The sequence below is a fragment of the Poecilia reticulata genome, chromosome 18 (assembly GCF_904066995.2).
Source record: "Poecilia reticulata chromosome 18, P_reticulata-male-v2, whole genome shotgun sequence".
Classification (NCBI taxonomy): domain Eukaryota; kingdom Metazoa; phylum Chordata; class Actinopteri; order Cyprinodontiformes; family Poeciliidae; genus Poecilia; species Poecilia reticulata.
Window position 1 is genome coordinate 6,029,516 of NC_088847.1, and position 24,539 is coordinate 6,054,054.

The 24,539-nt window shown below is 42.1% G+C and overlaps 2 protein-coding genes across 2 annotated transcripts; one reads left to right on the forward strand and one right to left on the reverse strand.

Moving 5' to 3' along the window:
- Positions 1–582: 582 nt before the first annotated feature.
- On the reverse strand, positions 583–22,708 carry LOC145548766 (uncharacterized). The gene is made up of 3 exons (XM_081599702.1): positions 22,553–22,708; positions 3,207–3,381; positions 583–2,196 (listed from the first exon to the last, which is right to left on the reverse strand). The coding sequence occupies exons 2-3, from the start codon at positions 3,374–3,376 to the stop codon at positions 1,884–1,886; spliced, it is 483 nt and encodes a 160-aa protein (XP_081455828.1). The 5' UTR covers positions 3,377–3,381; positions 22,553–22,708; the 3' UTR covers positions 583–1,883.
- LOC103472744 (uncharacterized) lies at positions 18,750–20,613 on the forward strand. Its single transcript, XM_008422569.3, has 2 exons — positions 18,750–19,506; positions 19,630–20,613. The coding sequence occupies exons 1-2, from the start codon at positions 19,201–19,203 to the stop codon at positions 20,302–20,304; spliced, it is 981 nt and encodes a 326-aa protein (XP_008420791.2). The 5' UTR covers positions 18,750–19,200; the 3' UTR covers positions 20,305–20,613.
- Positions 22,709–24,539: the final 1,831 nt, after the last annotated feature.

Consider the following 24,539-nt stretch of genomic DNA (forward strand, 5'->3'; position numbering starts at 1 on the left):
CATTGTTTTAGTTTCTAGAGAAAAGCGGTATGATTCCAATAAAAGTGGAGTAACGATATCTATGAAACACTTATAGAATTCATTTATGAAACCATCAGGGCCAGGATACTTATTATTTTTAAGGGATAAGACAACATTTTTAATTTCTTCTTGATTTGGCTTATCTAATTGTTTAGCTACAGTATCGGGTAATTCAGAAATATTTGTATTTTGTAAATAGTCTGCTATTTTACTCTCATCACAGCAAGTGTCAGTGTCTAGGTATAAAACCTTGTAAAATTCTGCAAATGTTTCAGCAACATCTTTTTGTTTTTTTATTTATTGCCTAATTTTAGCTTTTGAACTACATTTGAGGACTGTTGTTTTTTAAGTCGGAAGGCCAAAAGTCTGCTCGCTCTATTTCCATTTTCATAATACTGCTGCTTGGCAAAACGAAGGTTGCGTTCGATCTTTTCTGATGGTAAATCTTGAAGCTCTCTGCATGTTGTATTCAAATCATTCAGAATCTTGGGTGCTCTAGTCTTTTTATGTTGAAGATCCAGATATCAAATTTTATCTTCTAAATATTTCTGTTTGGCTGCATTTTGTCTTTTTTTTTTTTGCTGTCATGTAGGAGATGATGCTACCTCTTAAATAGGCCTTTGCACAGTCCCACAACATGATAGGAGATGTTTCAGGGGTATTGTTTATGTCTACATTTCCTTGTCATTAAGAAGAGAGGTATTAAGTCTCCATTGCTTAAACGAGATGGTGTCAATCCTATATTCCACTTGAGAGTTTCCGGTGCATGGTCAGAGGCTGTGATGGGCAATATTGTGATATCCTCAATTCTGTGTAGGTCGGCCTTAGCAGTAAAAAAGTAATCTATTCGTGAGTAAGATGCATGATGGTTTGAGTAAAATGTAAAATTTCTTTCTATGGGAATTTGAATCGCCACACGTCCACTAATCCAGCTTCCCCAGACATATTTTTATGCATTTTACCCATCTTAGATATGGGGGTCTGACAGGCTGGTTGCCCATCAAGATTTGACATTACGCAATTAAAATCCCCCCCATAATCAGTAGACAGTACTCTGCAATCATATTGAAAACTGACTTAATAGACCCCAGAGCATCTTCATTAGGAGCACATTTGTAAAGGAAACTGTTGTTCCATCAATTATCCTATTTACCAATATAAATCTACCTTCCTTGTCCTGATGTAACGTTTCAGTAAAGTTAACTTGCCTATGTTTTAATATAGCAACACCCCTTTTCCTACCAGAACAATGTGGCAAGTAGTAAACTTTATCAGTCCAAGACTTATTTAATTGTATATGTTCCACATCTGATAGGTGTGTTTCTTGTGGCAGTGCTACTTGACATTTTGATTGAGTTGCAGTAATACTTTTTTTCTTTCGATTGGGCTACGCAAACCCCTCACGTTATAACGTGTTAGTCAGTGTGCTCATAACTGATTTATTTAAAAAATATATGTGTGTGTTGGAGGCAGAGACTGACATTTGACAGGTGGCACCAAACATTTGAGCCAAATGGATGCTGAACACCAAGATGATGCAATAAAATAGAAAATAGTAAGGCTTTGCTGTACAATATTTTCAAAACTAAGATTCAAATGGTCTGTTGTTTTAGATGCAATAAGATCCTCGGGTAACAGAAGGATCAAAACGCAGAAAATACAAGCAAAAGTATACATTGCAAACATAATGCATAGTGGGTGACAAAATGAGCACAACAGGTATTGAAATTCATAATGCACTTTCTTTCACAGCTAAAAAGGCAAACCAAGACAAAGACCACAAACGGGTGAATCAAATACTGAAGACCAATCAAAGACAAGGTACCGTAACAATGACGCATTAAGTTTCGGTGATGCAGATTTCAGCAGCTCTGAGCTCTGCGGCTCGGTCTGTTGGTTTGGCTGCTGTCGAAGTGAACAGGAAGGCAGATGTTGTCGACTTTGTCACAAGCGACCGTCACGTATCGACGTACACGTCTTAAATTAGTTACGATGCATCCTTGAGGAGTCTGACGGACTCTGAGATCGTACAGCCGAACTGAGCGGGTGCTGGTGCACAGGTTGGTGTTCTGACGCTTCCCGTTGCCGTTGCAGATCTCCACGAAACGTTGTTGGTCTCCGCGGCTCACAAAGGACTGCCTGGGTCTGTCACAGAGATTTAAATTCCTCAAGTAGCTGAAGAGAAAGAAAAAACAATCACAATCTGGTGTTGTTTGAAATTGATTGATTTGTAACATCATAAATGAGCTAACATTTAACCTGATGAATGTTCAATGAATGTTAAGCATTGAACAAAATGTTTGGAAATGTTTTACACTTTTAATGGCTCCATTTATTTAAATGATGTTATAAATTACTCCCCTTTTTGCTGCTGCTAATTAATTAAACTGTTGACTAATTCACAAATCAGAGAAATAATGAATACTGGTAACAAGTGTGCAGCCAATACAGAATGTCTATTAAAGAAGCTGTGTCCAATATAGTTTATGTTAAAAGATCTGATTTCTAATCAACTCTTAAAGCTAAAAAAAAAGAAAAAAACACACACACAAGGGTGTGTTAGGGGGGTAGATAGAAGAAAAACAAAGAGTAAATTTCCACCAAAACCTCAATTTTAAGATTAATATTAGAAATTTTCTAGAAAAATACTGGAAACTTCTCTATTCGAATAGTTGAAGATTTTCGACTTTTGGAAATTTTCAGAGTTTCAAAAGACAACTTTTTTTTTTTTTTACTTTTGAAAAAGATCCACAAAACTTAAACGTTTGAAAGAATAAACTCAGACATTTCGAGATGAATCTCAGAAATTTTCAATCTGGGAAATTTCTTGAGTTTCAAAAGTTGAAAATTCTCGACTTTCGGAAAATAGAAATTTTTGAAACTTGGAAATTCACAAGTTTTGTCTAGAAGATTTCTGAGATTCATAATTTTTTTTTGCAAATGTTTGACTATTTGAGCTCAGAAATTTCTGTCTATTTTCTAGAAAATTTATCTTAGTCTGAAGATTTCTAGAGTTTTTTGTAAAAATTCACTCCTTTTTTGGCTCTAATACAGGGAGCGTGACTTATATAATTTCCTTCTAGGTTGACAGCATTGTGTGTAGTTAAGAAATCAAAGCAAATACACTTTATGTACAGTAATTGATTCCCCATCTGAATGGTTGGATTTATTTCTGTATAACTCACCTTTCCCATCGAGTCTTTGAATTAGTGTTAAAGGCAGCCTGTAGGACGTGTTTGCGAACAAATCTGTTGAATGCGTTGTTGGAAGCCGTCCTCTGACATGGAGAAAGGCCGAAGGCTGGATTCACACCAACAAGAAGGCCAAGGACAGTAATCACAAGAACAGCGTTCATCTTCTCTGAAGTAACAAAAAAAACATTTAAAAAATCAGTTGATAAATTGGTAAAATAATACTAAAACTCTAAGATTACACATTTTTACATTTATTAACAAATCATGGTTTATGGGGAAATTTTTCTGCCATAATCCAAGAGCGCACATTTTCAGTCTGAAAGCAGGATTTCATGTCTTTTCTTCTCAAAACCTATATTGCTTGTACCCAAAACTTCTCCACATGCTCACTTAGGCCAGAAGCGACCCAATTCAGATTTTTTTGACGTCGTAATGCGACCTGTATCCGATCTTTTCATGACAGTCTGAACAACACAGGTCGGATTCTTTTCTAATGTGACCGAGGGCACTTGGGTATTCGATTTAAATGTGACCTAATGTCCAAGTCCGACATGATCGTCACTTATACTCGACAAATGTCACTATTCAATAAGTGTGACGTTGTGGCGGATACAATATTTCACACCCGAATGTATGCTTTTATTGTGAAAGGGGGAAGGTAAGGTATGAAGACACCAACGGTTGTCCTTTATTCCATGTTTTGATTTCGGTTGGAAGACATTGAGACATCAAGACTGAAATTACTTTTTCGTCTTTTTCTGCTCAATTCTACATTGGTGACCCTGAACATCTGAACATGTTTTTTAACGAGAACTCTCCAGATGCTGCCGCCGCTTCTCCGCCAACTGATAGTCGAAAGATAGTCATTTTCTGCTCTGAGTGCATCAATAAGCTCAAGGTCTTTCTTTGCTCTTTCCAGATGAGCTTCTTTCTCATGAGTCATCTCATGATGATAACCTTGGACTTGATGTCTCAGTGCAGAAACATCTGTTTCATACCTCCACTTTTGTTCTTGGTATGAAACCTTGAACTGCTCCAGCTCACTGTGCAGAAGTTTATTTGTTTCCTGCAGGCAGGACATTTTCTCTTGCAGATTGTCTTTCTCTGCTCTCAAGTTTTGAAGGAGATCTTGGTCCTGCTTGATTTTGTCTCCATGGACCAGCTGAATGTCGGCTTCAAATTTGGATTGAAGCTCCTCTCCTGCCAATAGTTCTTTTTCCATCTCTTTGATCTGGTTGATGTACATTTCCTTGAGTTTTTTTCTGCCTCTTTAGTTCAATTTTTGTGTCCTCCAGTTCTCTTTGGGTGCAGGCCAGCTTTTGGTTCTCGTTACACCATCTTGCGCTCTTCATTTCCAAAACAGAGCCATGTCTCTGGATCTCTCTCTGGACATCAGTAGGAGGAGATCTGTTCTCTGTCAAGGGTTGCTGATGTTGGCCATCTTTCCAATCACACGACTGGGGTCTCCTCCCACCGTTGGAGTGCGGTTGCCTTTGATACGACGTGTTTTTACAAAACAATGCTTCTTCAAATCTGTCTTTAACAATCTCATGCCTCCGAAAGCGCTTTACGTACGACTGAGTAAGACTGTCATGACACTGTCATAAACATGACATAACATCTGTCATGAACATGAGTAAGTCCTCATAAATATTTGTGACTGTTGTCATAAAGTGTCATTCGGTAATCATGACACTTTTAATACAAAGTTGACGTTATTCAAAATGACTGTATGACAACTTGACAACCAAGAAATCATAATCTGACATAAATCTGTTATAAAAGTATAACTGATTAAACTTTAGCTTAAATAACATGAAGCTACATAAACACATTATTTATAAAGTGGCGTCATAAATTAATTTCACTCATTCCGTATCAATATGCGCAGACCGTCCCTCTGTTTTTCCTCTCTCCTTATGTATGTATGTGTGCGTAGCTGCAGCTCAACCAATCAAATTAACAGGATTTGGACATTTAAAAAAACGCGGCGACGCTACAGAGCTCAGGGAACGAAGAACGAAATAACCGCTCAATATGCGAGTAATTTCTTTTGGCTACGTAGGTTATGAACTTTCGAATAAAAAATGAACTGCAACTTGTAAAACATGCAAGAAGAGAATATCGGATGGAGATGCCACGACGTCCAACTTTGTCCGGCATTTGAAGCTTCACAAAGATGGTAGGTGGCGCATTTCTTTTGCTGTAAGACAGTTGACTATAGCTAACTTCGTGTTAGCATGTGTACTCCGGGTTAAATTGGTGATGATTTACCATAAATCCGGTCCTTCAAATGCCTCCACAAATAATGTGCACCGTGTTATTAGCTCAGGAAGCCGGTGGAGAGTGAGCGGGGCAGAAAGCAGATTCTGGACCTGAACTCAGGGAACAGAGTCTCTGTCCCATCATGATGATGAGCCGGTCTAGTATCAGCTAAGGATGGTTGGTGTATTTGAAGACATCTACGTTGGGAAATTATATTGACAATATATTGTTTACTGCAGTCAGTGCATTAAGTCAACTGTTTTTGACTTAATGCACTGACCGACGTGACTGTCACATGTCGCACAGAACCCATTTCCAAGTAGCTTTGCTGGAAAAACAAATAAATAAAAAATCCCGTTTTTTTTTTTTGGCCATCTTTCAAAAATTTCTGTAAAAATAAAAATTGTACAATCTCACTGACCCTGAATATAACACTAAGTGGGATAGTTAACTGAGTAAGACATAAAATAATGAGCTCATTATTTTGTGTTTAGTGATTCTGACCAGCTTGATTCACACAACATGTTTTTATCAATATTGAGATGTGAAATTGGCTGTAGATTTAACCCACTTGGCCTGACAGATATTTATTTTACCATCACATAATCATCATCACATCGTCAAATTCAAAACCACTCCACTTTATTTGCAATGATTTTGATTTTTTTCATGTGGTTTATAAAACAGACCAAATACAGTGACTGTCCCAAATACATTTTGTGTTTAGAATATCTGGCCCATATTTACGGAGGACTGAAAATAACATACTTAGAAATAAAAGCAGAAAAATAAATGCACCAGACCTTCCTGAGTTTACTTGTAATAACTTCATATATACTTATTTCATTTTTTGAAAACTTTTTTTTATTGAATATCAAGTTTAACAGAACTGCGCAATAAATAGGTCCAATTTAAAAATGTTTTTTATACTTTGTGTTCAGCTGCACATGTTCTATCATTTGAGATAAATACAGATTTTAAAAAGAACAAATGGTCTATAATTTGAATTTTATGTATAATTGCAAATTATAAAAAAAATAAAAATAAAAACGACTCGAAATGACTTGAAATTAAAGGTTCCTGACTTGAGACTTGACTCGACTTTTGCCTGTCTTTACTTGAGACTTGACTCGGACTTGAGGACAGAGACTTGCAACACAATGACTTGGTTTGAAGTGCTTTACAGCATAAAAACCCAATTAAAAGTCATAAAAAGAACACCGTACAGTCAACAATTGAGAAAACCTTTGAGAACTCAGAAACTAACATCACATTTTATTATTCAATTAGGCAAATTTCAACACACAACATGACACATTAAATGCTATAGAATTAAATTTGAAGAGTTTGTCAAGTTTCTTTGTGATAGAGGTAACAGTACTACCCTCGTGTGTGTGTGTGTGTGTGTGTGGGTGTGTGTGTGTGTGTGTGTGTAATGTACCAGAAACCAGAGAGTCTATTTGACTCTGGGAGAGCAGAGAGACAAAGTATTGAGTTGAAACTTACATCTAGTTCTTTTTCACTGCGATGGTTGTTTTTTGTCGACTGCTCCCAATCAAATGACGATGTATGGCCAACACAGGCCACTAAAGAAATTATAGATTTAAATATTTCATCATTGGAATATTTAAACCAGAGAAAAATCCCCTGTAACGTAGAACTAAAAGAGATTGAAGAGACTTGTATGAAATCCATACTCTCAGAGCTCATCATTTTTGCACAAACCTGTTGTGCTTCCATATTGAACCTTATTTGTGTTTCCGGTTTCATCCACGCTCAGCTCTCCATCAGTGTACATCCAGGTTTCAGCATGAGACACACATCACACTTTAGCCATTTTCGCACTGCAAGGAACGGAACGGTTTCAAAGTAGGACCGACCGTGTTTGCATTAGAACTTCCGACCCGGTTCCAATCGGGCCGACCAAGAGGGGCTGCTTAGCTGATTGGTTCAGAGTCAGCCGTTGGTTGTTTTGCAGTCAGACGTTGATCGGTTCTAGCTGGCTCTCACTAAACTGTTCTTACTGTATTTTATAAAGAGTGCTCTTTTTAATTTAATTTTTTTTTTATTTGCGATGAATTCCCCTCAATATTCTGCTGTCACCTGGTCCCATGATGAGGTATTTTTTTTCTTACCCCCTGATGAACGAGTACATAATGAACTGATCGGTCAACGAGGAATGAGAAAGTTTTCCATCGCATCTCTGAGAAAAAGGCTTCGGCCACTACATCGAAAACGTTTAGTTTAAAAAATAATGACGTCAGGTACAGCTTCGATGCCGCCCTCAGTTATATGCAAACACAACAGGGCTGCAGTACGGGTGGAACCGGACCGAAGCGTTGCGTTCCTTGCAGTGCGAAAACGGTTTTAGTTTTCCCTTCTCTTTCCTTTTAACCCTACCTGGACGAAGCCCGCTGTGGAGCGGGCAAGCGCGTGACACATTTATAAGGCTTCGTAATAACACAGACAGCATACCGAGTGTTCATTTCACCTCTGGTGGACAGTACGAACTTCAAACTTTATAAAAGTGGTGTTTTTATATTGGTTTTGTGGTTATTAACTTGAAAATAAAGCCAGGAATATGATCGATCATTTCCGCCTTACTGTGTGGGGGTCTAACTGTACCACATTTCGACACAACCAATGAAAATGTGTTGACGGTCTGTTGCTAGGTAGAACGGAGACACATGGGGACAAACGAGGGGGGGGGGGGATTTGAATACGGCAAGAGACTAGGGAGAATTGATGCTGTGGATTTTACTAAGAGTGGTTCGTTAGGTTTTTTATACAGTAAATATGTTCTTTAGAGTTTGTGGTGTGTGTAGTGCTAGTAGTAGTTTTGCCAGTGATCGCTGCATGGCTTCGTAGCGAGCTCTGACGCACTGAGAAGAGAGACTGCACGCCGGAATGGCCATTTAGACCTTGGCCTACAAGGATTAAAGCCGTGCTCCGACCGTTGCATCGCAGTATACGTTAGGTTCTGGACGTTGACCGTTGAACTCAGAGGGTAGCTTGTTAGATGCTAGCCTTTTCTCGTCCTTGATCACAGTCTTAGCAACAATGTCACTCTTGATCAGGTTGAACAGAATAAAAAATAGAAGTTACAGATATTCCTAGATCAAAAAGAGAGCATTATGTTGGCAATTAGGAGTGAAAATTGAAATCTGTGTCTCAGCTACATCACACAGCGACTGGTCCGGTCGCCATCTTTTTCCCGACACTCATCAATGTGATGTGCAGATGGCTGCGGTTACGTTGGGAAAAATGACATAAAATATGTTTTTTGCCTCGTTTAGCTCAGCACATTTGAACCGCTAACTCCATCAACCGTTGCCTCACGCGCACCACATAGCATACCTTACATTATTCCACTGATGGAATCTGATGATGTCAAAGTGTTGTAATGTCATAAGAAACAGATGCCTTGAATGTCCTTGCAGAACTCAAGTAGCAGCACGGTTTTTCCGTATTAGATTTAACATTGTGTTTTTTCGTAGCTTTTCATCGGTTGGCAGGGGTGAAAGTAGTAGTTTTAAATTCTTGGGGGTACTATGACAAAAATAAAAAATATATATATATATATATATATATATATATATATATATATATACACACACTGCTGAAAAAAATAAAGGGAACACTTAAACAACACAATATAACTCCAAGTAAATCAAACTTCTGTGAAATCAAACTGTCCACTTAGGAAGCAACACTGATTGACAACGGGGACCCTCGTCGGGTGAATGTTGGCTTCTCATTTTCAACAATGGAGTTATAAAGGTTGAAAAAGATTATCATTTTGGAGAAAATCTCATCAACATTAATTTTTCCACTAAATAAGAGGCAAAAAAATTGTTTGATAAAGGCACCAAACAGCACCAAACTATTTTTTTTATATAAACAATAATCAAATGATTATTTTGACAATAAATTTAATTTCACATAATTATCACGGTAGAAGCCATTTGTTTGTTAAATACTTAATGAAACATATTTACTGTGTTTGATGTTTGTTGTGAATGACGTATACTCACAAAGAACGAGGTAATTAGTCCAAGTTTGTCGTTTATTGAATGTTCAGAAACTACAGCGGCTGTGATGCGCCAAGACAAAGGTAAAACAACCCGAACCATTTTACTCTCCGTCATTTAAGCACACCCGTTGCCATGGCAACCGCCTGCGCTCCGCAAGCCCAGCAGAGATTACTTTAAAAAAACATAACATTCAGTCCGTTAAAATATTAGATTGTCAGGCTTGATATTTATTTTGCAATCATTAATAAGCCTCCCTGAACACAGCGGTGGTTGATTCGTTAATTTTAAACTCCTGCTCCACTAGTTATTTTGATAATGGAACCGAAACGCACAGAATTGCGCAACACCTTGTTGAAACAATAATCACCGAGATTATTATTGTTGGGTCATTAATTTGAACACGTTTTGTTGATTTTTTTGTTGTTATTCTTTAATAAAGTTACGAATGTTTTAAGCGAGCCAGAGGAGGACGTGCTGGTCTCAGCGTCCTGGCGACCTTCATTTTCTCATCTACCACCAAGATCGACTCAAAACCTTCTGCGATCGACATATAGCACCGCTACTCTAGCAAAGCACGAACTGTTCAGAAACAATATGAAATGAGAAAAAATTTATTTAACTGATTAAGTCGTGTTTTAGATTGTTCTTGAAAAACTTATCAGTCACGGCTGATTAGTGGGTGAACTCATGGCTGCACAGTGAACCCACTGATTCTTTACAGAAGACAGCCGCTCCTCTCTCTTGCAGGTACTGCGTACCGCCGCTAAATCTTTTAGAGGTACGCAGCACCCTGCCGTACCCCCTTACTTTCACCCCTGTCGGTCGGACAGTCAAAATGTCACAAATTGACACTGATTTGTTAACAAAGTCCCAAGATAAACAAATGACTACAGATGAATTGGTTACCTCGCTTATGGATTGGTTAAAAAGGCTTAGAGAAAGATGTGAGTTGCTGATTATGAACACACAGGAGGAGGATTTGGGAAAAGCTCATAAAGAAATTGAGCTTATGAATAAGAAAATGTATTCAATTACCAAAGAGACTAAACTGGTCTCGCAAGCAAAACATATACCTGGATCCTGAGCATATCCCAAAGTTAAAACACGAGGTAAAACAATACAAAAATAAAGTCAAGAGAGCTTCAAACCTCTTTAAAAAACCTCGAAAGGGACTCAAAACTGCAGGCTGAGAAGACTGGGGCAGAAAAAAGGCAAATGAAGTCTGAAATCACAGCATGCAAAGTGAAGGTTAAGCATCAAAGTGAATTGAAGAAACTTGAGTCTGAGATATCCCGAAAAATTGATGACATCATCATGAAAAATGAGATTATGAGACAAAAAGACAAGTACAGCCTTCTTGAGGGGAAGGTAGAAGCTCTGGAAAAGCAGTTGAAAGAGGCAGAGAAGGAAAGTGAAATTCTTAAACTTTCAAAAACTCCAATAAAGGAAGCCATAGGTAAAACTGAGCAAGAGTTTAAAGCAAGGATCGATTTAACTGAGGAAAACATATTAGCTGAGGAAAAACATCTAAACAGGATATTAGTACATCTGATGAGAAAAGAACGGCAGGTGAGTAAACTCGTGGAGCAGCAGAGAGGCACAGAGAGAGACTGTGGCTGTGAGAGAAAGTTTGGACCACACAAAATCTGAGTGGAGAAACCTGAAGAAAGAAAATGAATCCTTACATTTTCAGATAAAGGTCCTAACCGAAAACAGGCAGAGGGAAGAAAATCACATTAAAGTCACCGACCAAGTGCTTAAAGTGACAGAATTGTACATCAGTGAGAAGATGAAACATAATAATTTGAAGGACTCCATAGAGAGCAAAAAGGCTTTGGAAGGACCAACAGAAAAAAGCAAAGTCAAAACACAAACCTTCAATCAACAATTCAGACCTCTACCACCAATCCAGAAAAACACAGTCCAGCTACCCAAAATACAGCCAGTTCGTAATAGAAGATTTCCGCTTCTGGGTGAAGGCAAGTCAGAGCCAGATTTTAAAGAAAACAACCTCATAACACAAGAAAATTTAAAACAGCTTAAGCCAAGACCCCCTAGCAAAAGGAAGCTTGAAAGACCCCCTTTTAAACCGGTAGGCAGGAGGATTTTTGTCTCAGAAAATGAGAAAAAATAGCCTAAAGTAATTAGGCTAATTGATCTCTTATAAATTTACCTTTGTCTCTCACTCAATAACTGTAGGAGACACTCTTGAAATGCATAGGTTTTCTCCGGGTGCTCCGGTTTTTCCTTCGGGAAAAAAAGTGATTAAGTTAATTGGTCTCTTAATTTTACCTCTGTGTCTCACTCACTGACTATTAAGAGATACCAATAATATGAACTTATCTAGTTCAGATTCTTATTGTGTTTCTTTTTAGCACACACTCCTTAAATGGTCTCATACAATGTCTTCCAGCCCTAGCGTTTCTGTATTTTCTGTCTCCTTAGTTGTCTTAGTTTTTAACTGGTCATAGAAAATAACCAGCCTCTCTAAGCTGCAGTGTCTTCCTTTTAAAAGGAAGTTGTCCCTCTCCACTTGACTGCTCAGGATTAGGGACGGTAACAATTATCAATTGGATGGATGGATGCAAAGTTTTTCTACGGGTGCTCCGGTTTTTTCGACTATTTCGGAAAAGAAGTGTTTAGGCAAATTGGTCTCTTAATTTTACCTCTGTCTCTCTCTCACTAACTGTTGGACATACAAAAAATCTGAACTGAACAAAACTGTTTCTTTCGAGCACATGTTCATTAATGTCCTCATACAATGTCCTCCAGCCCTCCATTTCTATTTGAAATAGTCTTTTTCAGGATGCCATTAACTAAACAAAAACTGTGATTATATCACCAAGCTGAACACAGCAACTGCATTTAATCATATTTTCAATTTCACTGATATTTATTGGTGCTCTCGTGGAAAATACAGTGGTGAAAATGGAAAAAAATAACGTCCAATACTATCAGTTTTGTGGTGTGTTTATTTTACTATCATTGACTGAAAATTACTGACAAAAATAATTAAATAGTCTTATGATGAATTTTTCACAATAAATGATAAACGATATGATAAATGTCCACCCCTAGGCTTTGCTCAGTGACATATGTCCTGTACAAACACGAGCAGAAAGGCCACTAAGCTAGGAAGAAGCCATTTCTCCAAGAGTCATAAAAAAGTAAGATTGCAATTTGCAAATGCACACAGGGACAGTGGCATGTGAGGTGTCATTAACATCTTGTCTTACACTGACTTCCTCCAATCATTGTGCTAAACAATAAATAAGAATAGTTAAAGGCTTATTTTAGGGAAAAGGCTACTTCTAATGCACTGCTAAGGCTAATGCTAAGACTAACAGGGGCGGAGCCAGAGGGGCACTGGCCGAGGGGGCCAGTGCTCCCCCTGACATCTGATTGGCCCTCTCAGGTGTCATGATCCGGGTTTCTATGTGTTTATTTTCTAGTTTCTGTGTGATTCTGTTCCCTGTTAGTCCTGTCTCTGCGTCTTTCCCCGTTGATTGTCTCCCAGGTGTGTCTCGTTCCCGTGATTGCCCCGTGTGTATTTAGTCTCCCCTGTTGTCTGTATTCTTCGTCGGGTCCTTGTCAACTGAATGTCGATTGATGTCACCTGTCTACGTGCTGCCAGTTTTTCCTCGTGCTGTTTCCCTGTTGTTCCTTGTTGAGTTCTTGTCATTAAATTCATCATTTTCCGTCACAACCTGGGCCTAAGCGTCATCTCCTCACCTACCACCACACCGCCTCCTGACAGAAGGACCCGACCAAACTAACGGTGAGGAAGCTATGGCCCATGAGGCGTGGATCCAGCAGCAGTTGGAGTTGGCACAACGGGATCTATATAAGGATGTAGAGATCCTGCCTTCTCCGCTGCTGCTGGAGGAATTGGGCCTACCCTCGGACCTAGACTTGCCCAGGAGACGGAAGCCGCGGCGGAGGTCTAAGGGCGGAGCAGCTCCTTCCAGCCCGAACCTGTGGCTGGGATCGCGGCTGATACGTTGCCCGCCCGAATATGGACCCCGCCGTTTCTGCCTTCCGGAGCCGCCGGAGGTCCCGGTCCCAAGACATCCAGGTCACCAACGCGACGACAAGCAGAGTCCCTGGTGGGGAGCACGTATGGCGTACTGCCCCCAGGTGTGGGACCACGTCGCCACGAGCGCCCTGAGCCGCTGGAGGTCCCGGCCCCTGGGCGCTGGAATCACCAGCGCTCTGAGCCGCCGGAGGTCCCGGCCACTGGGCGCTGGCGTCACCATCGCTCTGGGCCACCGGAGGTCCCGGTCCCGGAGCATCGACGTCGTCGCCGCCATCGGCCTCCGAGGCTTCCTGCGCCCGCTGCCGGCGTGCAGCTCCCCGAGCTTCCTGCACCCGCTGCCGGCGTGCAGCTCCTCGAGCTTCCTGCACCCGCTGCCGGCGTGCAGCTCCCCGAGACTCCAGAATCCCTCGCGCCGAGGCTCCGTCAGTCCCCGCTGCCTCCGGTCCCCGCGCCGAGGCGCCGTCAGTCCCCGCTGCCTCCGGTCCCCGCGCCGAGGCGCCGTCAGTCCCCGCTGCCTCCGGTCCCCGCGCCGAGGCGCCGTCAGTCCCCGCTGCCTCCGGTCCCCGCGCCGAGGCGCCGTCAGTCCCCGCTGCCTCCGGTCCCCGCGCCGAGGCGCCGTCAGTCCCCGCTGCCTCCGGTCCCCGCACCGAGGCGCCGTCAGTCCCCGCCTCGGTCCCGCACCGAGGCGCCGTCAGTCCCCGCTGCCTCCGGTCCCCGCGCCGAGGCGCCGTCAATCGCAGCCACGTCAATCGCCTCCTACGTCCGCTGCCGGCGTGCAGCTCCCCGAGCTTCCTGCGCCCGCTGCCGGCGTGCAGCTCCCCGAGCTTCCTGCGCCCGCTGCCGGCGTGCAGCCGCCGGAGTTTCCCGCTGCCGGCGAGCAGCTCCCAGAGTCCCCTAGTGTCCCTCCAGAGTCCCCTAGTGTCCCTCCAGAGTCCCCTAGTGTCCCTCCAGAGTCCCCTAGTGTCCCTCCAGAGTCCCCTAGTGTCCCTCCAGAGTCCCCTAGTGTCCCTCCAGAGTCCCCTAGTGTCCCTCCAGAGTCCCCTAGTGTCCCTCCAGAGTCCCCTAGTGTCCCTCCAGAGCTCCCAGCTCCCGCAGCAGCCGGCGCTCCACCCGAGCCCCAGTCTCCAGCGCCCGCAGCAGCCGGCGCTCCGCCAGAGCTCCCCGAGTCCGCTGCCGGTGCGCAGCTCCCCGGCGCTCCGCCCGAGACTCCGCCCGGCCGTCCTGCCGGTTCCCCGGCCTCTGCTCCGCCCGGCCGTCCTGCCGGTTCCCCGGCCTCTGCTCCGCCCGGCCGTCCTGCCGGTTCCCCGGCCTCTGCTCCGCCCGGCCGTCCTGCCGGTTCCCCGGCCTCTGCTCCGCCCGAGCCCACGGCCTATGCTCCGCCCGAACCCCAGTCTCCAGCGCCTGCAGCAGCCGGCGCTCCGACCGGCCCACCGCGGCTCAAGCTCCGCCTCCAGCGTCGCCGCCCACCGCGGCTCAAGCTCCGCCTCCAGCGTCGCCGCCCACCGCGGCTCAAGCTCCGCCTCCAGCGTCGCCGCCCACCGCGGCTCAAGCTCCGCCTCCAGCGTCGCCGCCCACCGCGGCTCAAGCTCCGCCTCCTGCGTCGCCGCCCGCCGGACCTCCCACGAGAGGTCTACCTCCTGTGCCGTGGACGGCCCCCGGAAGGGTTTTTTGTGTTTGGATTCCTGTTTGGACCTGGGTTTTGTTTTCTGGACTCTGGCCCTCCTACCGTCGCCCCTCCGCCCACCCTGTTGGGTTGTTTTTTGTTGTTGGACTTTTTCTTGTTGGGCGCCTGGTAGTCGCCCCTTGAGGAGGGGGTACTGTCATGATCCGGGTTTCTATGTGTTTATTTTCTAGTTTCTGTGTGATTCTGTTCCCTGTTAGTCCTGTCTCTGCGTCTTTCCCCGTTGATTGTCTCCCAGGTGTGTCTCGTTCCCGTGATTGCCCCGTGTGTATTTAGTCTCCCCTGTTGTCTGTATTCTTCGTCGGGTCCTTGTCAACTGAATGTCGATTGATGTCACCTGTCTACGTGCTGCCAGTTTTTCCTCGTGCTGTTTCCCTGTTGTTCCTTGTTGAGTTCTTGTCATTAAATTCATCATTTTCCGTCACAACCTGGGCCTAAGCGTCATCTCCTCACCTACCACCACACCGCCCCTGACACCAGGTGCCCCCCTGACAGCACCAGGTAATTCCTATATATTATTTGGAATCATTCTAAGACAACCTAATATCTAAAGAAGAAAAACAATAATAAACATATGAAAAGAAAATGTAAAAAACTTTATTTAAGTCCATGTGATGACATTTATAAATAGATTTATGTCAGGCGCGATACCAGCCTCCTTTATACTTGTACTCATAAAAACAATCTGAAATTGTTCTCCTGGATGTTTCAATTGTGCTGCGTTGTGGTGCAACTCAAAGGCTGAAGCACAATTCAGGTGGTCATGGTAAAACACCAATAAGTTATTTACTGATCCTCCGCAAACAAACAACAAAAAACGAAGAGGGGGGGTATCTGTCACACCTCGTCAATCCAGCATACCTTGTGGTAATACGCATGCGCACGTCGATGCTCCTTATAAATCCGTCATAGCTGTATAAGTTTCATTTTGTGTGTTATATTTCTCAGAAGTTTTAGGGTAAATAAAGAGAAATAAAATAAGAAAAATCTAGTTATTTCCACGCAGTGTCCAGAAAGAGGTGTTGTTCTGCTTGTTGCCTGTTTTGTTTACAGTAGGGATTGAACGACTACATGTTTTTTAAGGTCGACTACATCATGATAATAGTCGAGTCAATGTCGACTAGTCGCGGTGACGTCACCGCGAAAATGCTTCACAACTACTTGGAGGCTTTATCAACTATATTCACGGCAAATATTGACACCTCCCCACTCCCGCTTTTACAAAGTCTATTATGCAGAATTAAAAGAGCAAGAAACAGATCATTCTTCGAGCAGCAGAGAAAAGTTCGTTGAACAAAGTCGGGTCTGACTTTTTTCTTTTTTTCAAACACCGGCTCATATTGATGCTCTCTGGATAGCTACACATTTAGGAGTCAAATTATTACACTGACCACTATGGTGCTTTTGGAACATCACAAACCAAACTTATTATGAACGGATCCCGTTTGCTTCCATTCATACGAAGCCTCCTGCTGCTCCTCCGCCCGATCCGCAGCAGGAAGCTCCGCTGACTCGGCAGCGGCTCTCTGAACCGATATGCAGACGGCGGCAGAGATCGCCTCTATCAGACCCTCAGGATGAAGCTTGGACTTAGTTTACAGATGTTGTCAAACCGTATTTTCATAAGAGCGTAAAGCTGCCAGGTTAGAAGCTTCAATACGCAGGGTGACACTTATCAGTTGGATGGATAATTTAAAAAAACCCGACATCATGACGCATTGTCGCACATTACTCCGGTAGTTTTTTTTTTAAAGATTTTTTTGGCACTACTTTATTTGACAGCAATCTGACTGTAAGGGGCAGTGGCGCAAAAAGTGGGTATGCAGCGGATGCAACGCATAGGGGCGCAGCACCAGAGGGGGCGCCAAAACCACGCCTGGAGAGGGCTGCGTGCCAATGATGTTTTCCCATACACTTCAGCGTGCCTTACGATCCTTCATCTCGCGCACATAACGAGGTAAATGTAGCGAGTTTCACCTTTCACATATCGTCGCCCCGGGGGAGACTAGGTCCTTAGGTCCTTAGCCCTGACCTGACATACCTTGCTTCTGGCGGGGGGGACGCCGATTATGTTTTCGCATCCACCTGAATAATGTGTAGTTGCGCCACTGGTAAGGGGGCAGAGAGAGCGGAGAGAGGAATGGGCCCAGCGAATGGAGGACGGGAGTCCGACACCAGACTACCGCGGTCTAAAGTCTCTATGGGCGCCGCGCTAACTACGAGGGGCCGTTTAGGACAAAATCTATGTTTTGTCTCTCACACACTACGAAAGACTCACGCACACTCAAAAAATACACACATTGCGCATACACACTACTAATATGTCACACACGCATACTCAAAATCCCAAAATTGCACATACACACCACTAACGTCGCACACGTGCACATATTTGTACTAACATCTCGCACACGCACACAAAAAAATACTAAAATTGCGCACAGACGCATACAATTTCTCTCACGCATACACTACTAAAATATCACACATGCAAACAATTTTTTTGTCTTAGTCACAAGACTAAGATTGCACATATAAACTACTAAAATATAGACTCATTATTTTGTATGTGAGAGACTCAGTTTTCGATGTGTGAGGGACATTTATATATCAGTGACGTGCGGTGAGGTTTATAGCTGGTGAAGCACCGACTTAATTATAATCGGATTTCCAAATCTAGACCCCTTGCATGTTATTGTTTACATAATGAAATTTCATGCATGCAAACAATGCTGGAGGGCAAAAAGACTATTCTTTAACATGTGATGCTTAGCCGCGCCGCCGCTGCAGAATAATTCCGTTATTTCAATCAAACTTAGACATGTAGATATTATTAATTTCGTGCTGTGCTTAACAGCAAAGGGAGAAACCGTTAAGGTACAACCCAAAACCACGTCTTTCTCGCTCTCTGTATCAGCGCAGTTTCTGTATGGCTAGATCGCTGTTACTGTCTCTTACTCTGCAGTTGTGGAGTCACAATGTCTGGGTTCATGAGCGCCCCCAGCAATGAGGCATGAGAACTGCCTGCCTCACCTTGAATCTGTTCTCTGTCGTTTCTGATCGCTCCTTAGCACACGAAACACGTTACATACACAGTTGGTGACAATAAAAACACAGTACATTAAATACATAAGCTAAATTATGGAAAATATGCTCATACATTAAATGTTTTTAACCATTTTATTGGCGACGTACAGACAGGAGGAGCATGCTCTCATAGAGTGGCAGCCAGTGCAGTTAGCGAGAGGCTGCGCAATCCCAGGTGAGGCTCAGCTCACTGCTGCCTCACCGGCTTCGCTTCTAACCATTTGAATGGGAAAATGCAAAAATTCTGCGATTTTGAAGAAAAATAACATCAGATTTGGTTAAATTAAATGAAAAATAGGTACAAACCACAGGGTGAAAATATATTTATAATTTTATTATTATATATTATTTGTCCATGATGACAGGTGGAAAAAAATATATATATATATATATATATATATATATATATATATATATATATATATATATAGGGGAGACCGGGTATGGTTGTAACATGGGGAGAGTTGTAACACCACCAGTTCCACCAATCAGGGATAAGATAGGAGTCACGTGATCATTTTAGTGTTTACCCGCTTCCTCCCCAATCCCATATTGTGATTGTCAAGGCTGGAAACAGGGACATGCAGATACGAAGGAGAAAAAAAGGATTTTGAGGTAAGAAAGTAAATTTTTTGATCATGACTATATTTTGTTTAGTACTTATACTGTTGCAGATAAAACCATATGATTTACATTAGATGAAAGTAATTTCTCAGGCAAAATGTGATGCATTTTCCCGTGCTAATTTCAAACCGCTATGCTACTACAGCTAGCTAAACATGGCTGACAGGGTTGGGGTGGGTTGTAACACATCTTTAAAAAGTGTTACAACCATCCCCTTACATACACCTAAGAACATTTTCATTTTAATAATTTTACAGAATGCCTAGGCAGTGGATACGAAAGACTGATAGAGGTGTGCCTGCAGATGTTTTAAAAAAGGCATCTGATGAGGTCACAAAGAAGAGCAAGTCAGTCAGATCAGTTGCAAAGGCGCATGGCATCTGCCATGTAACACTGAGCAGATACTGCAAATCACTGCAGAAGCTGAGAGAACAGGGGTCCAGTGATCTTCCCAGTGTTGGTTATTGGAGTAGCAACAAAGTCTTCTCTGAGGTGCAGGAGGAAGTGTTGGCTGACTATTTGACTCAGGCAGCAGACCTGTATTACGGACTGACTCCACGTGAGGTAAGCATATGACAGGTTAATCACTGGAGACAAGAGAAGAATTGAATGCCAGCGTAGGTGCTAGACAAATTTAAAAACTTTTTGTGTCTATGTATTCTGATTTTCTATTCCTCTTTCTTTTAGGTCAGAAAGTTTGCATATCAGCTGGCAGTAGCATATTACATCAAACATCCACAAACATGGGATGAGAAGCAGATGGCAGGGCCTGACTGGTTCACATTATTTATGAAGCGGAACCCTAGCCTGTCAATAAGGAGTCCTGAGGCAACCAGCCTTACACGGGCCACAAGTTTTAACCGCCAAAATGTGGAACGTTTCTTCAACAGCCTTGGACAGGTCATTGAGAGATACAACTTCGACGGGAGCGATATATGGAATGTAGATGAAACTGGTGTAACAACAGTCCAATCACCAGACCGTGTTGTTGCTCGTCGTGGTGTCAAGCAGGTGGGTGCGATGACATCAGGTGAGAGAGGTGTGCTCGTGTCAGTAGCATGCGCTGTGCAAGCGCTGGGAAATGCAATTCCTCCCTTCTTTGTATTCCCCCGTAAACGTTACAAGGAACTCTTCATTCAGAGTGGGCCAACAGGGAGTGCAGGAAGTGGTAACGCCTCAGGATGGATGCAAGAGGAAGACTTCCTCTTATTCCTTGCTCATTTTGCAAAACACACAAAGGTCAGCCCAGAGAAAAATGTTTTACTTTTGCTGGATAATCACTGTTCACATATATCTGTTAAAGCTATTGATTTCTGCAAAGAAAAGGGAATAGTGCTACTTACCTTCCCCCCCCCACTGTAGCCATAAACTTCAGCCACTGGATCGCAGTGTCTACGGCCCATTTAAGAAAATGGTGAACACCGCAAGTGATGCCTGGATGAAGATGAATCCTGCCAAGACGATGACTATATATGATATTCCAAGTATTGTGAAGACTGCTCTGCCTGCAGCTGCAACACCGAAAAACATTCAAGCCGGTTTCCAATCCACAGGTATTTGGCCCTTTAATCCTGACATTTTTGAGGAGTGTGACTATGCACCCTCACAAGTCACTGACCGTCCCGACCCAGGTACATCACTGACATCTGGAGCTTTCCAGCCACAGTCTCCACCAACTCATCTGGGGACAGCCTCCTCTCCTCCAACTCACCTGGGGATTGCCTCCTCTCCTCACCTGGGGATTGCCTCCTCTCCTCACCTGGGGACAGCCTCCTCTCCTCCAACTCATCTGGGGACAGCCTCCTCTCCTCACCTGGGGACAGCCTCCTCTCCTCCAACTCACCTGGAGACTACTACTTCTGGTTCCTCTGCAGTTATTGATGTGAACATGTCCTGTGCTCCAGATGAGCCAAGCACCTCGGGGGTGTCTCCTGGTCAGGCATTCAATCCTTTGGCTATGCGGCCATTTCCAAAAGCAGGGCCAAGGAAAACAACTGGCAGAATCAGGAAGAAAAGGAAATCTGAAATACTCACTGACACACCAGTGAAAGAAGCACTGATGGAAGAAGAACAGAGAAGAGGAAGCAAAGATGTAAGGAAGAGTTCCTTTGCAAAGAATAAAGGCAAGCAAAAGAGGAAGAAGAGAAAGCCTGCCAAGAAAGTGTTAAAACCCAGTGCTGAGGATTCTGAGACCTCAGACGATGAATATTTTTGTGTTGTCTGTATGGAGCCATTTGGCAACTCAAAGCCACAGGAAGTGTGGGTAAAATGTGCCCTATGCAGTCTCTGGGCCCACCAAGCCTGCACTCCTGGGCTACCATCATTCATTTGTCACCACTGTGACTCTGATTAAGGATACACACACATAGACACAAACACACACACACACATTGACATTGTTTTTTGTTAGACCTACATGTTCAGTGTTCTCTTAAGCATACATTATACATGTTAAAGTTTGTTCTAGTAGAATAATTTGCACACATGCACACACACACAAACAGTATATTTGAGTTATGGTCAGTCACACACACACACACACACAGAGAAATTGTTCTTGTATTGTTCTTTTAATTCAGTAAACATAGTTTTGAAACATATCACATGGTGTGGCCTCTGTTTTTGCTTCTTTTGTCTAATTGTTACAACTTACCCCAGCAGGTGTTACAACCTACCCCGCTACCGGGGTAGGTTGTAACAAAGGAACACCATGTATTTGACATGAACTCATGAGGTCTGTGATATTCTTGCAGAGGTTTGAATTGGTGCCATTTGTAGTAAACAAATGTGGGTATTTTGTATAAAAGTTTGAAAACTCTAGCTCAAAAATTCTGTGAGTTACAGGTGCTGGAGCAAAAAGTGTTACAACCATACCCGGTCTCCCCTATATATATATATATATATATATATATATATATATATATATATATATATATATATATATATATATATATATATATATATATATATATATATATATATATATATATATGGTAAAATCCACTAATACTTCATCAGTTGATTATAAATTTATGAAAAATAAAAACATAAAAATACATCTACAAAGTATTAATGGGAATTTAAATAGCTTGTAACTCGTATAATGGAAATGTCTTTCCCTTTCACTGTTGTCCTCTGCTTGTACAATGTTCTTTTTAAATTGTGGCTAAGCATATGCAATTTGCTTGTTTCAATGAAACGTATATATTTTGTGGCTAAGTATTTCCCTTTTTTTGTCATTCTGGTTTAATATGAGTCAATTGATAGATGGAACCTGAAAACCTTTTATGAAAACTTGACTGGGACTTGTCACTGTACATGAAAACATCATTTAATTTAGTCTATACATTGCCTTTGTTGGATTTTACAATAACTAATTTTTCATGTAAAGTGGGACAAGGTATCTAACAATTGTGTTTGGGGGACTCTAACAGTCTCTTACACCAGTTAGTTTTTGATGTACATTGTGAAACTTTATTTTGTGTTACTAAAAATTCAGTAAACCACATTACAAGTATGCTGACCACCTATAATACAATAACTTCAAACACACGTTCTACTTCGTGTTTAAACTCAAAACATTTGTTCGGTGTAACGAGGTGCTGCTCACCTTCTCTGTGAATGTCGTCTTAAAGTGGAGTCCTCGTCCAGAAACGTGGAAATATTGCTGCTCCTTTCTAGTCCTGCTTGCGTGGAACCAACAGCCAGTTGAACAACTCATTTATCACCTCTTGTATGTGTGTGTGTGAGACAGGAAAGTGCTTAAAGTGTTTCCTGTAAGTGTAACTTCCGTAAATTGGTACATTGCGATGTGTGTGTACGTGGTGTTGGGAAACAATGTGGCAACAAGCGTCAGTTGTGGGAGAAAACACAAGTTTCTTTACTGGCTGTTAAAGTTTGAGAAATATGTTACAAAGTAGCGGTTCTCAACGTGGGCGGTACCGCCCCCCAGGGGGCGTTCAGAGGACGGCAGGGGCGCTGGCCGACATTTTTACAAAAGGGGGGCGCCGGGATGCCTTTGGGGGGCGTTTGGTCGAAGGTAAACTTTACACCTTAAATCCACAACAATACCAGTTTAGACTTTGAGCAACTTGGTAAAACTATTGTGTAACATTAAATCATGCTTGGCTGCAACTGTATCGATGGCAGCTCTTCTTTTATTCAGGGTTTGTAGCTTCATGGCTCCGCATCAGTTCAGCGTTACACCGGCTGATGACGCAACCCCATCCGCCCCCCCAACCTTATCAACTTGCAAAAATCCTTACAAAAAAAGATTTTTGTACATATGTTTTGGCAGTTCTGTGATCATGTCAAAGCAGCAACTAATATTAAAAAGTGTTTTATTGTCCGTCTGGATGCTGCCCGCTTCCATGGAAGGACAACAGAAAATCGCTCTTATAAACATGTAATTACTAAAATCACGATACCCTCACTTTGTATCCCTCTGAAAAATGAACCCATTTAAATAAAGAAATCCCTCCATGGCTGATACCACGATAGAGAGCGTTCATTTTATAGCGTTAACACCGGTGCTGCAAGTGGTCCGACATGAAACGGGTTTGATGGAACAACGGTACCACAGCACTTTTAGATTTCAATAATCAGAATACCGAGAATGTGGACTCAATCTGTGTATGGTTCGTTCTTTGGTTTTTTCATTTCAAAATAAAATTGAAAAAACAAAACAAGCATGTGTTTTTCTGTTTTGTCGTTTTTAAAACGAAATTAGAAAAACGGCAATTGCAAAATTAAAAAAGAAAACGAGCTGTCAATTTAGCTTTTCATTATTTCATTGTTGACAATCGGTCTGACCCGGAAGTTCTCTCTGTCCGGTTTACACAGGGGCCATATCACACATACACACTATGCTCCGCCCCGCACACTTTGTTTCTACACTCGTCCAAAGCGGCATGTAATTAATTAGATCATGATACTTTCACACAGATGGCCTTTAACTCCGACTTGTTTTATATAACGGCTGCTAAATGCAGCTTCCCATTCAGTAAATATCTAAAGGGCTAGCCCGTTCAATTTTATTTTTATTTTTACCAACCGTTAATCTGCTCTGGTTTCAAAAGACGCTGAAACCGCGACTAGAACATTCTGCCAGTCATTCAAACCCTTTAGTTTAAGTTTTTCCTTTCTGAATAGCATTAGCATACCAATTATGACCCAGTATGTCATGAACAAGCATGCAAAAAAGGTTATCCAAAATATACAATATCCTGGATAAATATTGTATATTTATCCAAAATAAATATACAATATATTGTATATATAAAAAATTTTATATACAATATACTAATAGATAGTATCTATTTCAGGTACATACCTGGAAATAGATACCAGAAATATAAATCTATTTCTGGTAGAAATAAATTTCTACCAGGTAGGAAATGTTTGAAATAATTTGCCAGATTATTAAAAGCTTAACTAAATAAATGTTTGCCTACGGAAGAGGATTTGGGAAAGAAAAAAAAAGGTCATCATTCTGACTTTAATCTCAGAATTCAGACTTCAATCTAAAAAAACAACAATCTTGTACATCAGTAGGTGTTGGAAAAATGTTACAGGTCCCTTCTCCTCTTCTGTGGTTT

Bases quoted from the DNA above. Each gene is read 5' to 3' on its own strand.
- LOC145548766 (XM_081599702.1), bottom strand. From the start codon at position 3,376: ATGAACGCTGTTCTTGTGATTACTGTCCTTGGCCTTCTTGTTGGTGTG. The intron at 2,197-3,206 runs GTGAGTTATACA...CTTTCTCTTCAG, and splicing joins TCAAAGACTCGATGGGAAAG to CTACTTGAGGAATTTAAATC.
- LOC103472744 (XM_008422569.3), top strand. From the start codon at position 19,201: ATGCCTAGGCAGTGGATACGAAAGACTGATAGAGGTGTGCCTGCAGAT. The intron at 19,507-19,629 runs GTAAGCATATGA...TCTTTCTTTTAG, and splicing joins ACGGACTGACTCCACGTGAG to GTCAGAAAGTTTGCATATCA.